Source organism: Gopherus flavomarginatus, chromosome 10 (genome assembly GCF_025201925.1).
Source record: "Gopherus flavomarginatus isolate rGopFla2 chromosome 10, rGopFla2.mat.asm, whole genome shotgun sequence".
Lineage (NCBI taxonomy): Eukaryota > Metazoa > Chordata > Testudines > Testudinidae > Gopherus > Gopherus flavomarginatus.
Window position 1 is genome coordinate 29,685,751 of NC_066626.1, and position 21,063 is coordinate 29,706,813.

At 40.2% G+C, this 21,063-nt stretch overlaps 1 protein-coding gene across 3 annotated transcripts in view; it reads left to right on the forward strand.

The window, feature by feature from the left end:
• The window catches only part of STAT1 (signal transducer and activator of transcription 1), a 42,064-nt gene extending 21,436 nt beyond the window's left edge, over window positions 1-20,628 (forward strand). For 2 of the 3 annotated variants that reach the window (XM_050969510.1, XM_050969509.1), the window contains exons 12-24: window positions 1,352-1,381; window positions 1,476-1,569; window positions 3,279-3,320; window positions 4,027-4,110; window positions 5,329-5,427; window positions 6,055-6,190; window positions 8,814-8,869; window positions 9,742-9,836; window positions 13,234-13,373; window positions 14,732-14,917; window positions 15,590-15,665; window positions 16,780-16,882; window positions 17,660-20,628. In XM_050969510.1, coding sequence (XP_050825467.1) covers window positions 1,352-1,381; window positions 1,476-1,569; window positions 3,279-3,320; window positions 4,027-4,110; window positions 5,329-5,427; window positions 6,055-6,190; window positions 8,814-8,869; window positions 9,742-9,836; window positions 13,234-13,373; window positions 14,732-14,917; window positions 15,590-15,665; window positions 16,780-16,882; window positions 17,660-17,683 — 1,165 coding nt within the window. In that variant the 3' untranslated portion in view covers window positions 17,684-20,628. The remainder of the gene's footprint in view (window positions 1-1,351; window positions 1,382-1,475; window positions 1,570-3,278; window positions 3,321-4,026; window positions 4,111-5,328; window positions 5,428-6,054; window positions 6,191-8,813; window positions 8,870-9,741; window positions 9,837-13,233; window positions 13,374-14,731; window positions 14,918-15,589; window positions 15,666-16,779; window positions 16,883-17,659) is intronic. The other variant, XM_050969511.1, reaches the window with a different exon arrangement.
• Window positions 20,629-21,063: the final 435 nt, after the last annotated feature.

The window sequence follows — 21,063 nt, forward strand, 5'->3', positions numbered from 1 at the left end:
AGATAGACACAGTGACAGAGTTGACTTTGGACCTTGTTGTACCAGCTACCACAGGAGTCATTTCTCCTATTTTAACTATAATTCTGCTTCCTCGTTAAGTGCAAGAGAACAGTTCCCCATGTCCTCGTCCATTTCTAGTATACCTTTGCACCACAGGGAAAGATGTAGACCCAGTCTTGCAGTGAGTTCCACATAGGTCCCACCCATGCAGAGCTCATTGTAGTACTGGAGCCTTATTTGCTAAGGAAAGTCACTCACTGTGTGGGTAAATTATGTGTGAGCATGTACACACATTTCCCATTAATCATATCTGAGGGCAGAATTTGACCCTATACTGCTATTTTCATTCACATACAGCTTTCATTATCAACTAGTCTCTCTCACAGTTAGCAGAGTAGGCATTTCACATTGAGCACTATACAGATGACAAGATTAAACTTTTAAGACAAAACCATTTTTGAGTTATCCACATACAAAAAGAACCCCTTAAGATAAACATTTGAGAAATGTGTTAACCGTTTAAAAAAACAAACAAACAAACCAAAAAAAACCCCTATTTATTCACACACAAATGAGAAAACTCCAAACAGATTGTTACCAAACTTCCTAAACAAAATTCACCTGTCAGCCAACAATATGCTTGAGATAATTCAACACTATTGCCAAACCCAGGCATCCAAAATCAGGCCTCCAGAAATCATGATTGGCTGGAAAATGATGATATTTTAAAAAAATGAACACATTTTTTATTTATCTTCTATTCTTTAGTGTGCAGTGAGGCTTTTCTCCACAAACATTACAAGGGTTAGAAACTTACTTGAACAAAACGAAAACAAGCAGATTCTCGAATAATCATCTGACTGTAGGATCTGGGGCTTAACATCTAGTATTAAGAGATTTATGATAAAAATCCATGAGTACTGGCAACACTGTTTCAAGTTAAATGGTAGCTTTTTGTGCTTGAAATTAGAGGTTTAGAATGAAAGTAGCTTATGAATTCTTATCTTTTGCAATGGAGTAGAAAAGTTATAAACAGTGTAGTAGAATGAAGAGCTGTCTTTGATTATAAACGCACACTGGAAAAATCTAAACTTTGGATGAAAATGTTCAGTGTGATCTGAAATACATTTAATCTAGTGTACATTTTGATGTCTGGATTACTGGAGCTGATCAAAGAGTTTTGAAATTTCACTGATTTTTTTTTTTTTGCCAAAAAAAATCATTTTTTTCCACAAGTATTTTTACCAGTTTTCAACCAGTTCTTTCAATTACAAATATAAGGGAAAATAAACCCCCACCCCCGTGTGTGGTTTACTTTTGGAACTTATAAAGATCTGAATCTCCTTTGCAGGGATGTGAATGAGAAGAACACAGTAAAAGGGTATGTTGCACCTGCACTCTTCCCATTTTTTTGCCATGTTGGGTATTTTAAAAATGAGTTAAAGTCTTATAACTCTCCCCCTCCCTTTGTTTAGGTTCAGAAAATTTAACATTCTGGGAACAAATACAAAAGTAATGAACATGGAGGAATCCACTAATGGAAGCCTAGCAGCAGAGTTCAGGCATCTGGTGGGGTACACTTTTCTTGCCTTCCCACTTTTAGATCACTGTCTAATATGTCTTAAGTCACTGTTTGAAGAAAGCATTCCTTTAAGTACTGACTCTATACTGCTTTAAAGTGTCACTGCTTTCTACCCTAGTGGTACCAAATAGCCAAAAGTCCCCTACATACGGAGTTGTGCCACTGACTAGATTGAAAGCAAGAATGGGTCCTAGGAGATCTGGAGATCACACTCTTTATAAGCTGTTACTACACTGGAAAGTTTTTGCTGCCCTGTGGCCTGAAACAAACATTTCCTAATGAGTTGTAGTGAGGGATCAGTTTCTCTGAGGAAAAGAGAGGACACCTGCAGCAGTGGAGGCAATAGGGAGAGAGTTTCTGCAAAGGATTTTGCAGCAAGCCATGAATAGGGAGGTTCTAGATGTGTGGGGAAAGAAAGGTTAGAGCTGAATTGTCTAGGGAAGGGGCTTTTAAACAGCCCCACAAATTTAGCAGACTAAATAATCTCACTGCCATACTGATTTAGGATGGATACTGGCTACCCTTCCTATCTGGAGAGGAATGAAATGCAAATGGAGGATTCACATGGGGGAATTCTTCTTTCCTATATGCCTAGACCAGGGGTGGGCAAACTACAGCCCACGGGCCACATCCGACCCGTGGGACCATCCTGCCCAGCCCTAAGCTCCTGGCCCTTCCCCTGGCCTGACTTGGTGCTCTGCGCTGTGTGGTGGCGGTGGTGGCGCAGCTGTAGCGCCGCCAGCCACTGGTGCTCCAGGCAGCACGGTAAGGGGGCAGGGAGGGGGTTGGACAGAGGGCAGGGGAGTTGGGGTAGTGGTCAGGGGGTGGGGCAGTCAAATAAGGGGTTGAATGGCAGCTGGGGTCCTGGGGGGGGCAGTCAGGAAGGGGGGGAGGATGGGTCAGCAGGGCGCAGTCAGGCAGGGGATCTGGGGGCAGTCAGGAGACAGGGAGAAGGGGTGGTTGGATGGGGTAGGGGTCCTGGAGGGGCCACCAGGAATGAGAGGAGGGGTTGGATGAGGGGGTGGGGGCCTGGGGGTGATCAGGGGACAGCGAGCGGCTGTGTGTGGATGGGGCAGGGGTCCTGCGGAGGCCGTCAGAGAATGGGGGGGGTGAATGGGGCAGGAGTCCCAGGGGGAGGGCAGATAGGAGTTGGGGGCTGGGCCATGACCCCCTCTCCTAACCCGCCATACAATTTTCAAAACCCGATGCAGCCTTCAGGCCAAAAAGTTTGCCTGCTCCTGGTCTAGACCTATATATATAGGGCACTAACAATGGTAGAGTCTGCTGACACTCTCCTGGACAGATATAGGGTGGATGCTGCATTGATGTTAATCCATTATTTAGTTTATCTCACGCTCATCAATAATTGCTGCTGTGCCTCTCAGAAAAGCCTTTTCTACACAATCATTGCAGCATGATAATAAGATATTAATTCAGCTTGCAATATCTGTTTTCACAGCAGAATGCTTTTATAAAGGATAGCAGTTATCCACTGTATCTACAGTCAAATCCCCTGGTTCCCATGTTTGGGAGCTAAAAAGGATCAGAAACTAATGCAGCAGATTCATGGCCAGTTATGCAGAAGGGACTGTGCAAACGCTACTTTATTTATGTAAATACTCACATCTTTTATTTGTAACAGTCATTTTTTCAGTCAGGACTGTCATTTCTTTTGGATTGTTCTTTTTGTTTGCAGCAATTAAAGGAACAAAAAAATACAGGAAGCAGAACTAATGAGGTAAGCAGCACTGACTTTTTCTCCCCTCTTTTGGTCCAATTATTTTTATAATATTAAGGACTATTAAATGCCCAATAGTGGGCCAAACTGCCCAATCCCATGGAAAAGTCCTCAAGAAGAAAATGGGCAGAGCAGAGTAGGAACTTGCCATCTCAGGGAAGGCAAGCCCTGGAATCACAGACATGGACGCTGTACTATATGGAAGATCCCAGCTCGGTGCTTTTCCTTTGTGCCTTCCTCGCCATGGCAGCATGGCTCTAACAAGAATTTTTGCCAATGGCAGAATTCCCTGGGATTGCTCAGTAGCAGACATAAAGGGGACTCAGGACGTTCCTGCTGCTATGTCCATACGCTCTCGAGGGGACTCATTATGTCTAAGCCAGGAGACCATCAAAGATGGACACAGTAACTGCTCCCTTTTCTGCGTAATGACACTTGTTCTAATCCCTAGAAGCACTTAATTTGAATATTTGAAAAATGGCTTATAGGGGACTTGCTTTTGCATTAACCAGTGAATACCAAATGTCATTATTTGGACTGACAGTAACTTCATAGCTTATCCACTGCTGGGGAAATAGAAGGTACCTTACCAAATTGGGTCCCATACAGTATTTAACATAACATCAATCCTAACATCTTAAAATGTCTTACAATGTTTTAAGGATTTGAGATTCATCATTTAATTCCCTATGATTGTTTTTTAAAGGGTCCTCTTATTGTAACAGAAGAACTTCATTCCCTCAGCTTTGAAACTCAGCTGTGCCAGCCTGGGCTGGTAGTAGATCTAGAGGTAAGGTTACTACATAGATTAGATAGGGGTGGAATTAATTCTGAGTAATTTTATTCAGAGGTTCTAAGTTATTTAAGTACAGTAGAAACCCCTATTTTATGAAATAATTGGGACCTGAGTTCAATTTTTAGGAATGTCTCAGAATTACAGTAGCTATGGTGCCTAAGATGGAGCATGGTGCACTGTCACTTTTTTGTCCTTCAAGTCAGTGCAAAGGAATTTTCGATGCACTGAAGACGTGTGCTTGTTCTTCATCAACATTACTTTTGTTGTGATTTTTATTGTCCTCTTGGGAAAAAATAGTTTGTAAGAGTGGTATTCATAAAATTAAGGTTCTACTGTATTAGAATTTTCAGCGTTTTTTCCGCCTCCATTGTTGTTTTCAAATACATTGATGATACTTAGTAGTGTCACCACATATAGTGATAGGGCCTTTGTATTTTGATTCTTTCCAATCTCAGCACCTAAGTAAGGCTGAGTCTGGTTTGTAAAACCTCACAAAGAACACTCTGTGCTGCAGAAATGGTACCTGCAGTTCCTTAGGTAGCGCTCTTCCCTTCAGGTCAGAAATGAACCAGTGCCCCAGGCTAGCATTAGAAGTGCTGCTGGAGGTGCCAACTTTTGAATGAGATGTAAAACTGACTTCTTGGTTGAAGGAATATGCACCAATTCCAACACACTCCCCCAGTCCTAAAAAACTCAGCTCTCCCTCCTCTCCATATGCAAACATAGAAAACATCAATCCAAAAGGTTTGGTAGGTTATAATAATGTGAAAATAGGGAACGATACAAACTGTTTTGTAAACTTAATTATAGCAGTCTGTACCTGCACTTACTACATTCCTTCACTAGTGAGTCTGACATGTTTTGTGTTTCTCCTATATATGACAGGATTTCTAAGGATGCCGCTGCTTTGTTAGCATGACCTTTATGAGGTCTAAATATCATTATTAACCTTAAGTATGTCACATTGCTCCTGTCTGGTGTGTACCTGCTACTCTGGTACACTTATAATGTAGCAGTTTTTCATAAAACCACTTCACAATATTGATCAGAATTAGTTGTACAGACATAGCCTCAGTTCATCACAAACTGATAATGTGTCTGTTGTATATGACAGATTATAGTATATATACCTAAATCAATTTCCGTGTAATAAAGTATACACAGTAGTATAACTGTATCACAAATAATTCCAAAAATCTCTCTCCTTTACAGACCACATCCCTTCCCATTGTTGTGATCTCAAATGTGAGCCAGCTTCCAAGCGGATGGGCTTCCATTTTGTGGTACAACATGCTGACTACTGAACCCAAGGTATTTACAGAATACTTACTTCTATGTGGTGTTGGCATGAAAGATAGATAGGATGTTAAAAGTGTAAGTCAGTATCCTGAAACTATTGTGTAATTTACAAGGGAGATGTGGGTTGTCTCTCCATGTTAATTCATAGTATTTGACATAATTCATTCTTTCATATTTATTCTGAAGTTCAGTTCTTATTGGATCTAGGATTTTTGTTGTTTTTGTTTGGTTGGGGTTTGTGTTTCTTGTGTGCGCTTTTTTTAAACCAAGCAAACTGTTTTGTAGTATCCTTTATCATGTTTTATATACCTGTTTTCACATGTTTATTTGGCTTCTCCCAGTGTATTGTATATATTCAGTAATGAAATCCACTGCTCTTCAGTAATATGGAATGTTGGGTAAGATTAAACCCAAAGAGAAGTGCTATAGCTTTGTTTTTTTCTTGGAGAACAAGAGTCCATCAGTGTTGTTAACTGCTTCTCCATGGTTAGCTGGACCTTCCATCTATATAGAAGTCCTCATGTATTGTCAAACTTTACCATATCTTATGCAAACTCAGTTACTTTTTTAACCATACACTTGTGCTCATGCTAAGTTTCATGTGTGTTTAAGATTGTGGACATGGTGTTTTCTCTCTAGAACTTGTCCTTCTTTCTGAACCCACCTTGTGCAAGATGGTCTCAGCTTTCTGAAGTGCTGAGTTGGCAGTTCTCTTCTGTAACTAAAAGGGGACTTCATGCAGATCAGTTGAGCATGCTGGGGGAGAAACTTCTTGGTATGATCCTATAACAAATTTTTCTATATCTACAAGCCCTTTTATTGTGTCCTTCCTCTTGGTTATATTAAGTAAGTGGATGGACTGCTAAGGAAAAATGACTCATTGCTAGATAAAAATGGAATGAACTTTTCCATAGAAAAACATGAAAAGCTTGTCTCCCCTTGCCTTTTTTTAAGTCAAATTTTGAATTTTGAATTTTTGTTTGAGCAGCTGTATTTACTGCCATGTTGGACTGTTATGTTTTTTGTTGCAATTATCTACTATTGTTACTTTACATTTGGAGAAACTTTTATTTTACACTCTATTTTGTAATGGGTTTTTTATAGCTATACTCTGTAGCCCCGTTTTAAACTATTAAAATTCAGTGCTCTGTAATGCAGATAGAGGTTGTATTGTGGTCACACACTTAGTGTTGAAGCCATTTCCATTTCTCTACATGCTAAATAGTTTGTATACTCTAAGGGTTAGATCCTACAGATCTCTCTCGAGTTCACACACACACTTCTGCTGAGTCTGGGTTCACACACACACTTCTGCTGAGCAAGGGTTTACAGGATTGGGACCAATTCTACTTCTGAGAGGGCACTGAAATATTCCTTCAAGAAATGAGTTATTTAGCCCAGTAACTAATTTTTGTCTCAGGTTTTCATGTTACACTTGCCCAAAAACCAGGACCTGCTATATACAGTCTTGACGCAATGCACAAAAGGCATGGCTAGATCAAGAGACCCGTGACAACTTTAAAGGAATGTGTCAAGTTAAAAATCTGCCCTTCCCCCCAACATGTCCTTAGTATTCCCACTTGAACAATGAAAAGGTGTCAGTTTCCTGTCTGGCTCTCAGAGACCCTGACTAATTCAATTCTGTAGTGTTTGGATAAGAGAGTCTGGAAGGATACATTTAATTAAAAAACAAAACTTATTATTAATTCCCAGATGCATTCCCATTAGCCTTCAATTTTATAAAGGGTTATATTTAAAAAAACAAAATCTAAATTGGAAATCCCAGCTATCCAATGTCTTATAAAGCATTTTTTTCTAGCTCTAGAAAGTTCTCAAAATATCAAATTTTTAAAAGGTTAACATAATTTACCATTGTTAGTTTAGATCACTTTTCTATGTTTTAAAATTCTGTAATATTTAATAAAAGCAGAATATATTCATCATAAAAAATAAAAGTTTCCTGGTGTTAGATAGGGAGATACTGACCGCTGACATCTCTCTGTTTAGTATTTTACAATTTGGGAAATTCCTAAGCTGTGATAACCTCCACTTAAGTTTATATATAGGTATCCTCCATCTTATCATTACATTACATTAGAGTTATAAAACCTGATCTTAGCACTAGAAAGATTGATGGGAGAATCCTCATTAGCTGTAATAAATTTGAGACTTCTTTCTGTGCTGTATGTAGTTCACTGGTATGTGGAGCTCAGCTGTCTGATGATAAAGCCTGTATCATTCTTCCAGATGTGAGGGTGTGCATAGTCTGTGGTATGATCCTATGGATGGTATTGGGAACTGAGACTCATTCTAGATGGACACAGGGGGAGTGGGGGGGAGGGGCACAATTTATCCCTTGTGCCTGTAACTTGTAGGTTGATTGATTGAAAGTAGGAGTAGGATACTGGATGGAGTCAGAGTTGGAAAGCCTTGCAGTCAACAAGCCAGTATGTATAGTTTCCCCTGAGATTCTGGGGGTCCTATGCCTCACAGTTGAAAATCCAGTTGTGAATATAGTGGGAATACTTAATAGTAATAAGTAAACGAATATTCTTCCTCTGTGAGCGTAGCTACAAATATAAACTACTTCCCTACTGGTGATGTGTGCTTAGGGAGATTTTGCATGTTGCCATTGATGTAGCTGAGGCAAATGGGGGCTACAGTTTCCTTTAAGGGAAAAACCACAGACATTTCTTTAAATCAAAACATGCGCATAAGCTACAGGATTCGAAAGGGAAAGAAAATGATTCCATGGTTAAGGGTAGGCTTGGAAGTTGGGATAGGAAGTTTATTCCTCGCCATGATATAAGCTTTCTGTGTGACCTTTGGCAAGTCACTAAAGCTGAAATGGGAATAATACTTGATCTCACAGGATGTTGCAATGATTGATGAGTTAATGGGCCAAATCTCTCTCAACTTACATGGATAGTCCTAATTTCAGTCGGTGGCTCCTGCCAGTAAATGGAGAATGACTGGACCACATTTCTAGAATTATTTGGAAGAGGAAAATGTCTTAGTATGTAACAACAATTTTAGATTATCTCTTTGTATTAGTTCCTACCCTATTTGATTGTTAATATGAAAACTGTAGCAGAGTTCTCGATTTTCTTACTGGTGCCTGTCAGAACATAGGTTTGTCATTCGCTACATTCTGCTTCTCCAGAACACTTTCTAGAGGGGCTACTCTGAAAAACTGCATTGCTAGCTCTGCTGCAGCTATTTGAACAGTTAAATCAACAGCTTCCCTTCCTTCTTTTTTACATCCCTAACTGAAACAAAACAAATACTTAGAATTTAATATGTAAATACAGATTGGTTTCACCTTCATAAAGTCTTGAGCCTAAAATGATATTTCAAAACAAACATGTTATCTGAAAACAGTCTGGTTTGTTGTTTAGGTCCAACAGGTGGAGGCTCTCTTGATGGTCTTATTCCTTGGACAAGATTCTGCAAGGTAGGAACTGTCTAGTTAATAAGTTAGATAATGAAGACAACGCTTCAACTCCTCTTGTTTGAGGATTTTCTTGCATGGAGTTTTTCTACTTGAGTATTGCACTAAATACGACTTTATACTTTTTTCACTAGGCTTTGGGGAAGGCAAGGGGTGCATGTGAATATTTTGATTCGGTTATGGTTGGTTCATGTAAGTTATATGCGAGTGAGGTTAAACTGCCGAGTTCTGTGCCTCTTTTCAGGGACTGAATCTTAATTTCTGTAGAAGTCACCTAGAGCACTTTGTTCTATTATACAACAATCTGCTGTTCCTGGCTTTTATTCCTGCACTTTTATTTCCCCTGTTAAATCATCAAGTGAAGGAGCTTCATTGCTCTTAACTAAAAAGGGTGGTTCTCCAGTGGACAGGAGCTGGGTTAGGGGCAACACCCAAGGAAGAGCACAAGATAACTCTGCAACGAAGATATACCCTAATATACATGCCTGTGGTGGCAGCAGGTCACATGTAAGGTCCTGCAGGCCCAGGTATCCCCTTGCCAGCTGAAGCTTGTCTTCCCTGTGCCACACAGGCCAGCTTAGGATGGTACCAATGAATACACCTCATCCCAACGCAGCATCTTTCCTCTTAGGGAGTGGAGGAACTAGAGCTATTAGAGAGGAGGGAAGAGAGGAAACAGCAAAAATAAATCAATGAAATAAAAAGAGCAACAAAAAGGAACAAAGAAAGAGGAAAAATGTTAAGAAAAATAGGAGTGAAGAAAAGAGGAAGGAGAGACACTGCAGCTTTCTCAGGACATTGTTATAAGTTGAGTGCATTGTACTCAGATTTATTTTTGTAACATTTGTCTTCCTCCCCATATACTGTAATTTCAGGAAAATATAAATGATAAAAATTTTCCCTTCTGGCTGTGGATTGAGGGCATCCTTGAACTCATTAAAAAACACCTCTTGTGTCTCTGGAATGATGGGTAAGAATCTTGTATGTTGCTAATAAAGATGAATGGCTGATGATTCAAGCCTTTAGCTCTGTTAAAATGACAGTTGTGATAGGAAATAAAATATGAGTGCTAATAGGGCAAATGAGGTTTGTTCTGGGTCTTTACTGGAAGGAACCAGACAGATCCTCTGCATGTTAGCTGAAGCAGTGGTAAAAAGGCCATGGTTTTAGTGAATAAACCCACTGCCCTTCCTTTTAATGCCAAAGGTCAAAGTTCAGATTAGTTTCAGGGTAAGTGAGATGAGCCACCAGCTCTCAATCTACAGTGCAGTGAGCTCTCACCACATCCCAACGCATAACTGAGTTTGCTCATAAGAACAGGAGTTTAGCAGGTGAAGACTGAGGTGCTGTGGGGGAATCTTGTAGAATGTTCACTCTTGTTTTAAAAAGTGCATCTGTGAGCTAATGTTGGCAACAGCTGAATTGACTGAATCCTCTGATACCGGTGATGGAGTCCAGCTACAGCAACTAATCTTTACTGATCAAATGTTAAAGAATTAAAATGTTAATAGTAAAGCTCTTTTCCAGATTGAAAAATCAGCTCCTTTAATAATGTTTAGAAATCTTTGGGGCTAGGTGACATCGGCAACACTGAAACCCTTTAATAACAGGCTATGACTGCTGCCAGAAATAGTCTCAAAATGAGGTTTTAATCCTGCTTTTTAGTTGTCAGTTCAGATTTGACCTTATTTTACAACCCTGTTGACAGCTCAAATATGATGAAAGGTGCTTCTGATCCTGGGAACGAACCTTCACTATGTATTAAGATTGCCAATGACAAACTTTCTTACTATTTTAATGACAGTTTTAGGGTGTTTATACTGGCAGGATAATACTCATATCCAGGACTAACAAACATAGACCAGGAAAATTATGGATATAGCCTTTGATTGAACAAGGTGCTTATGCATGTGAATAACAGAAGTTCTCATATGCTTCAAATTAGGCAAATGCTTAAGTGCCTTGCTGAATTTGGCCCGCAGATATTACTGAGGTAACGGGGAAGAGTGTGCTGTGTTCTCATCCTGATTTTCTGCTTAGCTACTACAGATATCTCTGCACTGACTTCTGCCCTCAAAGCTTCCCATTCAGATGCCCCCAGAAAACTTGTCACCTCCACCCTACATAAAACCCCTCTCTTTGTATATATAATCTCTGCTCCTCTTTGAAAATCTTTGCCCTAATCTTTGCAAACTGATCAGCACCCATTGACACTTATGAAAATCTAGACCCCTCAAACTCCCATTAGGATTAACAGTGGGAGCAACTGGCTGCTGAGTATTTTTGAAGATCCAGCCAGAAGACTTATCTCTCACACCCATAAGAGGTTTTTGCTTATTTGTTAGTTTTTAATTCATAGGGTGAAATCTTGGCTCTATTAAATTTAATGAGAATTTTGCCACTTACTTCAGTGGAGCCAGGATTTCACCCCCAGTATTCAAGGCTCTCTCTCTGTATAATTATAACATCAATACCATCTACAAGAAGAACATCTTACAGATATACAGAGTTGTAAACAACAAATTTCCTCCTTGTTGTGAACAGTGCTCTGTTTGTTAGCGGAAGAGCAGAGGCACAAGTAAAAGGTACAAACAAACCTTTCTTTTGGACTAAACCTAGAAGATTTGCAGGCAGGTAACACAATAAAATGATCTATAGGAACAAAGAAGCAGGTTTGTTACATCAGCCACAGGCTTTAAAACATTTATTGGGTTTTTCAGGAAAGTCAAATAGCTGAAAGTTAATTAAGAGGGGCTAATAACCCACTGGAACTGCAAGAGGCCCTGAATCAAACAGATTACAAAAAACAGTCAGAATAGTTGGCACAGTATAAATGGTTTTTGCATATACATGGCATCAGCATTGATCTAACAGGGATCATAATTGCCCCCAAATTGCCTTTTTCATATATCGAACTGAAGTTTGCCATACAAAGGATTGGGATATATAGACCTCAAGGGATCATTTGTAACTGTTACCTACAATATCTGAAATGTTCTTCTTTTAAAAATCTCTAAATATATAATTTACCTTGTAGATTTCTACTGTTCTCTTTTTGTAGGTGGTGTATTTCCTGATTTACTAGGCTTGCCAAGATACATATTTACCTGGAGTAATGGTGGTTTAATTACAGAAATGAGTGTTTGCATAAAGAAAGAGCAATAGTTCAGAGGACTTTTGAACTCCTAGATAAATAAAATTGAGTTTAAACATTATTTTTAAGCAAAAAAACCAAAAAAAAACAAAACACACTCTTGCCTCTCCCTCAGACTCTGCTCTACTAGAGAAAACTTGGACAATATTGCTAAGTGACTGCATCAGTTATCTCATCCTCAACCATGAAAACACAGATATTGCTAATAGATAGAGGTCATTGTCTTGAGAGCAGTCTCTTCCTTAATGTCCTTGTTTGAGACCCTCTTGTGTCATCTTGATGTTCAGACATCACCTTTTAAGGTCTTCACCATCGTGCCCATATAATAGATGTTACTCTGGGATACCCCACTGGCCTACTCTGCCTTGTGCAGGTAAATTAAGGCATCGCAAGCAGATTAGACACAGCCCCATATGCTCTCCTCAGAGCTTCTTTCCTTCAAGACCACAAAAATCACCCTAGATCACTCTGAAGCATTGTTTGACAACAGATAACTCTTTCCAGAGGGACAAAGCATCATAGTACCCTGCATCTGGTAACCATGGTATAAAGAGGGTAAGAAAGTTAATGTGAGCTACTATCAAGAGTCTTTCCAAGTGTAAGAGAACATGGTTTAAACACACAATGAAATACTGGGGTTGAAATAAGCTAGACTGTTAATATCTGATCTGGCAGAGATGCACATGCTGTCTGGGAACGGAGCACAAAACCAAAGATTACTGAGAAACCCAAACAATTGTCTGTGATTCCGACAGGAGCATGGGATACTAAAGCAAACACAGCATGTCAATAAGGAACGCAGTGACAATTTTTGTTAATAACCACTTAATACTCTCTCTAATTTAAAACTGCCATCTTGCAAACACACCTGAGTAAGTTAATTTTACTCATTGAACCGAGACACTGTTTTTTTTGGATAACTGAAACCCAGTTTCTGATTTTAAAAAGTGTTGCAACAACATTTTATAGCATGTTGCACATAGCGAGAGAGAAAAGACTGAATAGCCAGTCTCTGGATAGCTGCTGCTCAAGGACTAATGAACCGAGGAGTGAGAGTGTGCATTTTAATTTGTGCATTGATGGTGGTGTTATAGCTGCATAGGATGTTATAAACCAATTGGAAAATTCTGCTTTTAGTTACATGAGGTAACCCAATAATAGGCTTTGGATGTACTTAGAAGTAAACGGTACAATTTTTCTTTTAATATTACAGCTGTATCATGGGTTTTATCAGTAAGGAGAGAGAACGTGCTTTGTTAAAGGACCAAAGGCCAGGGACCTTTTTACTGAGGTTTAGTGAAAGTAGCCGAGAAGGAGCTATCACTTTTACCTGGGTAGAGGGATCCCAAAATGGTAAGTAAATACAAAGAATAACTTGGGTTTATACCTACATTTTAAAACCAAAGTTAAAAATCCTTGGAGCCCTCTGTCTCCCTACACAGACAAGCAATAACATGAAATTAACAATCCCATCCGATAGGTGCCAGAGCACCACCACAAGTACAATATTCCAGCTACAGTCTGGTAGGCTGCTTCCATTACTTCAGTGGGGACAGGGCCATTTCCAGGGAAGTCAGTTTGGCCTATAAAGCTGTGGAGGACAAATCCCCAAGCCCCCCCCCGCCCAGTATCATTCCCCTCTACAGGTCACCTCCATCCCAAGATGTCCCAGTACAGATCCTTCAGGCCCCCCACCATCCCAGGGTACCCCCAGCTCTCACCTGCATCTGCCCAAGGTTCCCCCATCCCCAAGGTGCCTCTGCACAGCCCCTCCCGACCAGAGATTCATCCTGTGACCATGCAACTCCCCCTCCCCCAAGTCCTACTTCCCCACTCCACCTGCACCCAGCAGCTCCCCTGCACCTGTCTCCAGAGAGGGGGAGGGAAGACACTGTGGAGGATGGGGAGCTGGGACTCCTGCAATCAGCTCAGCTCTCTGCCTGACTAGCTCCTTCCTGCTGGGCTCAGACTAAGGCTGGCTGGGGAGGGGCCTGAGCAGGGCAGGGACTGCACTGACTGCAAAGAAGAGGCTCCTTGCATCTTCCTGCCTGTGCTGTAGGAGGCAGATCGCCCCTAGCTGGCAGGAGGCTGCAGCTGCTGCTCCTGCTGATGGAGCCCAGCTACTAAACAGCCTAGGAGAAACTGCTGCTACTGCAAGCCACTGTCTCACCCATTGTTCCTCCTTCTCTGCAGTCTTCCCACTCCTTCCTTTGCCAGTCAAAGGCTGAGAGGGAGACAGACAGTGTTGTCCCATATCCAAACTTTCAGCTTGCAGGGGGTCCCTACCCTGCTCACTCCCATAATAAAACAGCCATGGTTGTTTAAGTCAAATCAGGTAGCAGGTGATGTGATCTGAATTTTATCTGAAAAGGCTGAAAAGGGCCAGTCTTGTAAATTTCAGCATGGTTTAATTTAAATATATGATTATAGCCCATTTCCAGAGGTGAACACAAGTCACCCCAGTCACTCTGAATAAAACATGTGAAAAGAACCGTTCTCACATATATTAGGTCATACTTTCCTCTGCATGGAGCGGTACTTGCTTTGGAAATAAAAACTAAATTGTGACAATGCAAATTAGATTTCATTCTGTAAGGCTCTTCCTTCACTTGACCCTCTCTGAATATGTAGGCTCAGCTGTGTTTTTCTGTATACTTTTAACCATGCTTTTGGTACCGTCTCTAGGATTCATATCCTTCTTTATTCACTAGAACCTCAGTTCCATTCAGTAGAACCTTATACCAAGAAGGAGCTGTCAGCTGTCACTTTCCCTGATATCATTCGCAACTACAAAGTGATGGCGGCCGAAAATATTCCTGAAAATCCACTGAACTATCTGTACCCAAATATTCCAAAAGACAATGCCTTTGGGAAATACTACTCCAGACCCAAGGAGAGTAAGTGATATCACATTTCATTTGCAGGAGTATTTTGAGATATTTATTCGTCATTGAAATGTTGGAATACCAGATATCTGTGGTATACAATTAAATGATGGTAGCTGAACCAGAATGGTCAGTGGTTTTTAAATCTCACCTGCTGAATTCTTCCAGTCTAAAATGTGAGCAGTTGTATATTAACTGTTCAACGGGTGAAAAAAAAATGTGGTTGTACAGAGGCTGTCTATGGGAAATCTATTCAAATTGAAAAATGTGTATGTGGTAGTTTCAGGCCATACACTTGCCCCAGAGTCTGCCTGCCATATTTTGTGTTTTTACAACCTAATGCCCCCACTAGAAATTAGATCCATGTAGCTGGCACTTGTGTGGGGCTGTATTGACTTCATTGGGTGGAAGCTGCTGTCTGCATGGATCAATGCATGTTTTCCTTGGTTTTTTCCCTCCCTCTTGCTATGTGGGAAAAGTGGCACAAGCAGGGGGAACTGACTTGACATAGTCTTCTTTAATGCACAGTGGCAATCTGCTGGAAATATAGCCCGAGTTTTTGTAACAGTAGTTGGTAAAACGTTTTCAGGAAGAAATGTCATTTTTGACACTGCTCCTTTAATTCATATAAAAGATTTTTCAGAAAGTGAACATTTGCTAAGCAGAGGTGTATTTTATTTTTAGCCTCTGAGCCTATGGATTTAGATGGCCCCAAAGGGAATGGATACATCAAGACTGAATTAATCTCCGTATCTGAAGTGTAAGTTTGTACAGAAGAGTTGGATTTCTAAAAATTGGATAATATTTGAAACTACAAAAAATGTGTATTTTAAGAGTGTTAAAGATGTACATGATTTGCTATTATATCTCTCCCCCCTGCTTTGCTAAGCCCCCTGGGTAGGAAGACACCACAATACGCAGAATAGAAAAAAAGCTACTATATTAAAGTACAAAATGTAGAAATATTTTGGCAGTTTACAGCTGTTTCCCATACTTGATTTTTCATAAAAAATTAGCTATCTCAGTTTTCTTTGGACTAACGTGACCTGTCCTGACTTGATTGTAGTAGATCAGTGCGTATCCCCAGCCACACACTTCTGATTCTTCATTGTATTAAAACCACTCTTGCATTCCATAGTATGAAACATTGTGTCTCAGCAATGCAGTTAAGAATGGGCTGGGCTTTCTAAGCAGAACACCCTCGCTTGTGGAATCTCCTGCTGCTGGTGGTCTGCTAAAGTGAGAGCAGTTGATCTTGCAGGGTATGGCTACACAGGGATAAAAGACCCATGGCACAGCTGTGGTTGGCTCAGGTCAGCTGACTTTGGTTTCCAGGGCTAAAAATAGCCATGTAGATGCTTTGGCGCAGGCTGGAACCTGCATCCTTGCAGGGTCTACACAGCAATTTTTCAGCCTCACAGCCAGAGGCAGCTGACCTAGACTTCCCTGGGTTTTTTATCCCTGTGTAGATTTAGTGGCAATAGGATCCATGGGCACAGGGGTCTGCACCCATCCTGAGACTTCAGTGGTACTGTGCATGGGGCCCAGGAGCTCCATGTAGTGGATTCTCTAGCTGAAAGATGGTATCTTCCTGACAGCTCACGTTTGTTCAGACTGTGTAATTAACATCACTGCAAAATGAGTTAGATGTAACTTTGCTGAGTCACCCAACTTAGTGACATCTACCTACTTGTTGCCTTTTAAACTGAATGAGAGGCAGCCAGAAGCCATGGTGAAGGGCACATGCTACTAAAAATCAAGTAAAGTGAAAGGAGTTTGAAATGGGAAATGAATTGACATCAAGGGTGCTGCTTGTTCACTGGAATTAATATTAATACACTGAAGGTTTGTCCCTTCTCTTCTCCCCATGTCAGTCACCCTTCCAGACTCCAGACCACAGAAAACCTCTTACCCATGTCTCCTGAAGATTTTGATGAGGTGTCTCGAATGGTGAGCCCTGCAGAAATTGATACTGTGGTATGTTTTTTGTTATTTTTTGCAGCGTGGAGGGGAGATGAAGGGGAGGAAAGAGGGATGGATATGGAATTTTGATTTTAAAAGGCTCCTTTTTTATCCTGGCATAGAATAATTCAAATTTTAAAAATACTCTGATTTGAACACAAACTGGCCTTCCAGAACAAGTTACCGCCTTTAGTTGGAAATGCAAATGCATTTCCTTTGCAGGGTAGAGCTACTTTGCATCATTTCAACCTATTTCTCCCCTCCTTGGGCTCCAGGACAGTGACTCTCTTTATGTGCTATATCCTGGAGGAAGGCTAGGTAAGACTATGGAGAAAAAACAATAGGAAGAGTTACTATACAAAACAGCAGTAAGGTGATTCATCTAGCCATTAGTAGATTTGACCAGTTAAGCCAGATAACATGACAGTGCTAACAGTGGAACAAAGTTGGGAAAGTGCAATTTTCTTGTTCTCATAGAGAGATGTGACTCTGCCTATGGCAATCTGAAAAGATGACATTCTTTGCTGGTTTAGCAAATAGCACTGGGTTCTGAAAACCGTGGGTAACACTTTTTGAATATTACTTAATAATTCTGTCAGAGTTCAAGCCCTCATTAGTAGATAGCAGCACATCAGTCTCAATGCCCTTACTATGTAACACCATGAAAAATAATACTGCATAGCTCGTTACATTTTACCATGCATTGTATGTGTAAAAGAGTATTTTAGTATAATGCTTTGCTCTGGTTTGTTTTAGAGTAGATTTTAATCAACCTGTGCTCTCTCTTTACAGATGTGTTCAGCCTATCCAACTTAAGTGTTATTGGTCTCTCTACTATACTGTTTGCACGTGTCCATGCTTAAGTAGCTTGCATTTTTCTGCTTCCCAGTTTCACAACCTGCAGAGGTATGCATCATGCCTGTGTAGTCCATGACAAGCTTTCCTACATTCTGAAGAAAGCCCTTGGATTGTGTGGCACACTAGTGCATCAGACTGGAGCTTCAGTTCAGTTTAGGAATTGAGGTTCTTAATGAAGTCAGTTTAAAAATGAATGATGCCCAGAGTAGCCTGTATGTTACTGATTGTGATATTATATTCGGTTAATTGTAATTGTCAATGAGCTAGAGAATTTTCTGTCACCACTGTGAAACTCCAGCACAGAAAGTGGAGGGGGAAAAGCTGGAAATTCTAGCAACAGGGTAGGGACAGTTGGGGCTTTTGGTTAGGAGAGCAGCATGGGATTATGGGAGAAGCCTATGTTTCTACTAAATTTATCATAAATTGAAATAGTTATGTTGACATTTACAATGTTATCTTTAGGTTTTAAAGTAAAGGTAATTCACATCTCTGAGATTGATTTCAGGCTGCCTGCATACTCAGACAGACAATACAGGTTCAGTTTGCACTTGGCTTACACTTGGAAGACTTTCTTCTGCAATGAGGAGGACTGGAATATTTTCTTTTAAATGAAAGCTTAGATACTTTCTCAAAGAGTACAGCCACAAACTGCACTGACCTGTGTTTGCTTCTGCTCGGCTAAATCAGTGGCATATGCTTCATTGTAAATAAAAACTAGCATGTTGTTATGATAAGCGTGAAATCCACAACTGTTACTGTATTGCTTATTGAGAAAAAGAAACACCAATTCAGTAGGATGTCTCAATCTTTTTCATGTAGAAAATCCCCAAAGGCATCATGTCACCCCAAAGTGTGTGAGCACGCTGCATATTCTGCTATTACAGCATAAAGGAATTGAAAGCTAGACCTTGTAAAATTACAGCCAGTACCTTACTGAAGTACAGTTCAAAAAAATCTGTGTGAGGCAGCAGAGAGATGTTTTCTCACAGGATCGTTAATACGAGCACTGCCCTCCCTCCAACCATCATTGTAAGCTGACTGCACAGACACCAGACATTACCCCTCTGCCGGTAGTTACTTGTGGAGGTGGAAGTGCTTTGATATTGTCAGAATTATTCATCATTGGCCATTATGAAAATACATGTGTCTACTAAGTATTCACAAAGCACATAAAAATAACCAGAACTAAAATAAATTGAGTGGGGCTCCTTCATTGTGACACACCTGCCATTCCAAACAAAGAGAAAATACTCTAACCCTGCTACTGGCAAGGGGATTAAGCCTGAAAAGTAAATTGAGAATTGAGGGGAAAAAAATCCTCAGGAAATGGAAACTTGTCAAACTGACAGATGGCATCACTTGGCCTGTCAGATTGCAGCTATTTTTATAGTTCACAGTTTAGCCAGGCACTGTTGGAATGGAGAAGTCCACTGAGGTCTTGATCTTGCACCATTCAAGTCTATAGGAGTTTTCTATTGATTTGAATGGGAGTAGGATTGAGCCCATCCGGAGCATAAATGTGTCTTGCTTTCCTCTTTGTAACAGTAAACAAAAGCATTCCTAGCATATCAATCCACTAGTGAAAGTAGCACTGTTACCTTAATTGAAAAATATACTCATCTTAGGCCTCCAAGGGTGTGCAAAAACCTGAGCATTGACACTGCAATTCAACAGTCCCTTAGCCCAGGCCAGGTACAGGATTTTCATTGCAGCATAGACATATCCTGAGGGGCTTGACTGCAGCACAGCCCCACTGCAGTCAATAGAGCTAGGCTGATTTGCAGTCCCTTCTACTTTACGTTTGTACTCTTAAGTTTGACTGATCTCTTTGGGGAGACACTTTGCCTGTAGGTATTGTGCATACCGTTATTAAGTCACATTTTAGAAGACTGTTCATTTTTACTATTGCTTATTTGAAAGAGGGCATTGCCTATGTATAGACACACAGCTTCATTAATAGAAGCAGGATAAAGAAAGGTGGATTACAATTGACTGTTAAGTGCTTACAGCCCACAGAAGCATTGATACATGAAGGAAGGAGACAGTCTGCTAATAGCAGAGGAGCAGAATTGTTCTCAATAAACTAGCGGCTAATTAAGCCACAGTTACCTAATGAGAGTGGCCTCTTGCACAGCTTTCATTGATTTTTCAAGTTTCTGAACTCATAATGCCTCATGAAACTGAAAATCACTAATTATCTCACCTTGAAATTCCAACAGCTGCAGTGCTTTGGCTTTCAGCAGCTTGAGAGCTTAGCATTTTGCTAGTTAGTTTATAAGGGATGGGGAGCTACATTGCCGCTGTTCAGATAGGTTAAAAAAGAGTCATCAGCTGCTTGAGCCTGCTTCATGAAAAGGAAGTGGTAAATACATTTAATACATTGTGCCTCTAAAGACGAGCATGCTGCCTGCAAGGAGGACCCTTCCAGTCCTACGATTCCATTACTACTGTGAAAATGTTGAAAGGATCTGTGAGTATTTGCTTAGGTAGCAAAATAGAGCCAGTTTGCCTTATTTTGATCTCACTATCAAAAAAAATCAATGACCATAAATACAAAATATATCAATACGTTAATTTTATTACTGTTCTTATTAGAGTAGCTAAATGTACATATATATTTAATAGCTATCAAGTGAAATGAAGTGGGTGTTCTTAAGAATTGAGATATGTTGATCTGTATATGGTGCTTATCATTCAACTTATATCTGACAGTCAAATTGTCTCATGAGTCCAATAGATTTACAGTACCTAGCTTCATGTCATTTTTGCATGGATGAGAGTTATAAAAAGATGTTTTACAATACCAGAAATACTGTTTTTCAGGTTAAAAAAATTGAAGCATCACATAGCAATTGTTTTATGATTATTAATAAATGAGATCATGTTTCTCTAAGGCTATTGTATCAATGGACTCATGAGATTTTAATTGAATTTTTGACATAAGAGATCTCTATTTGATTTTAAGCCCATTAGGGCAGTTTCATCTCTATATGGTTGTGAGTTATTTCTGTGGCTGCAGAATTAGTCATATGTTCTACTAGTCTCTGGGTAAACAAGTAATCTAGCAAAGTGGCAGTCTGGCTCGTCAAGGCATTATTTTTTGCTGTATTTCACAGTGCCCATCAGTGCGCTATGCTGTTCCTCGCAATACAGAACAAGTGACATTATCCTTGCCCCAAGTTACTAACAAGCGTATATAAATTTGACACAACAAGGGGAGTAAAAGAACAAGGTGGGGGTGGGGAGTAGGGTGACCAGATAGCAAGTGTGAAAAATCAGGACAGGGCATGGGGGTTAATAGGAGCCTATATAAGACAGACCCAAATATCAGGACTGTC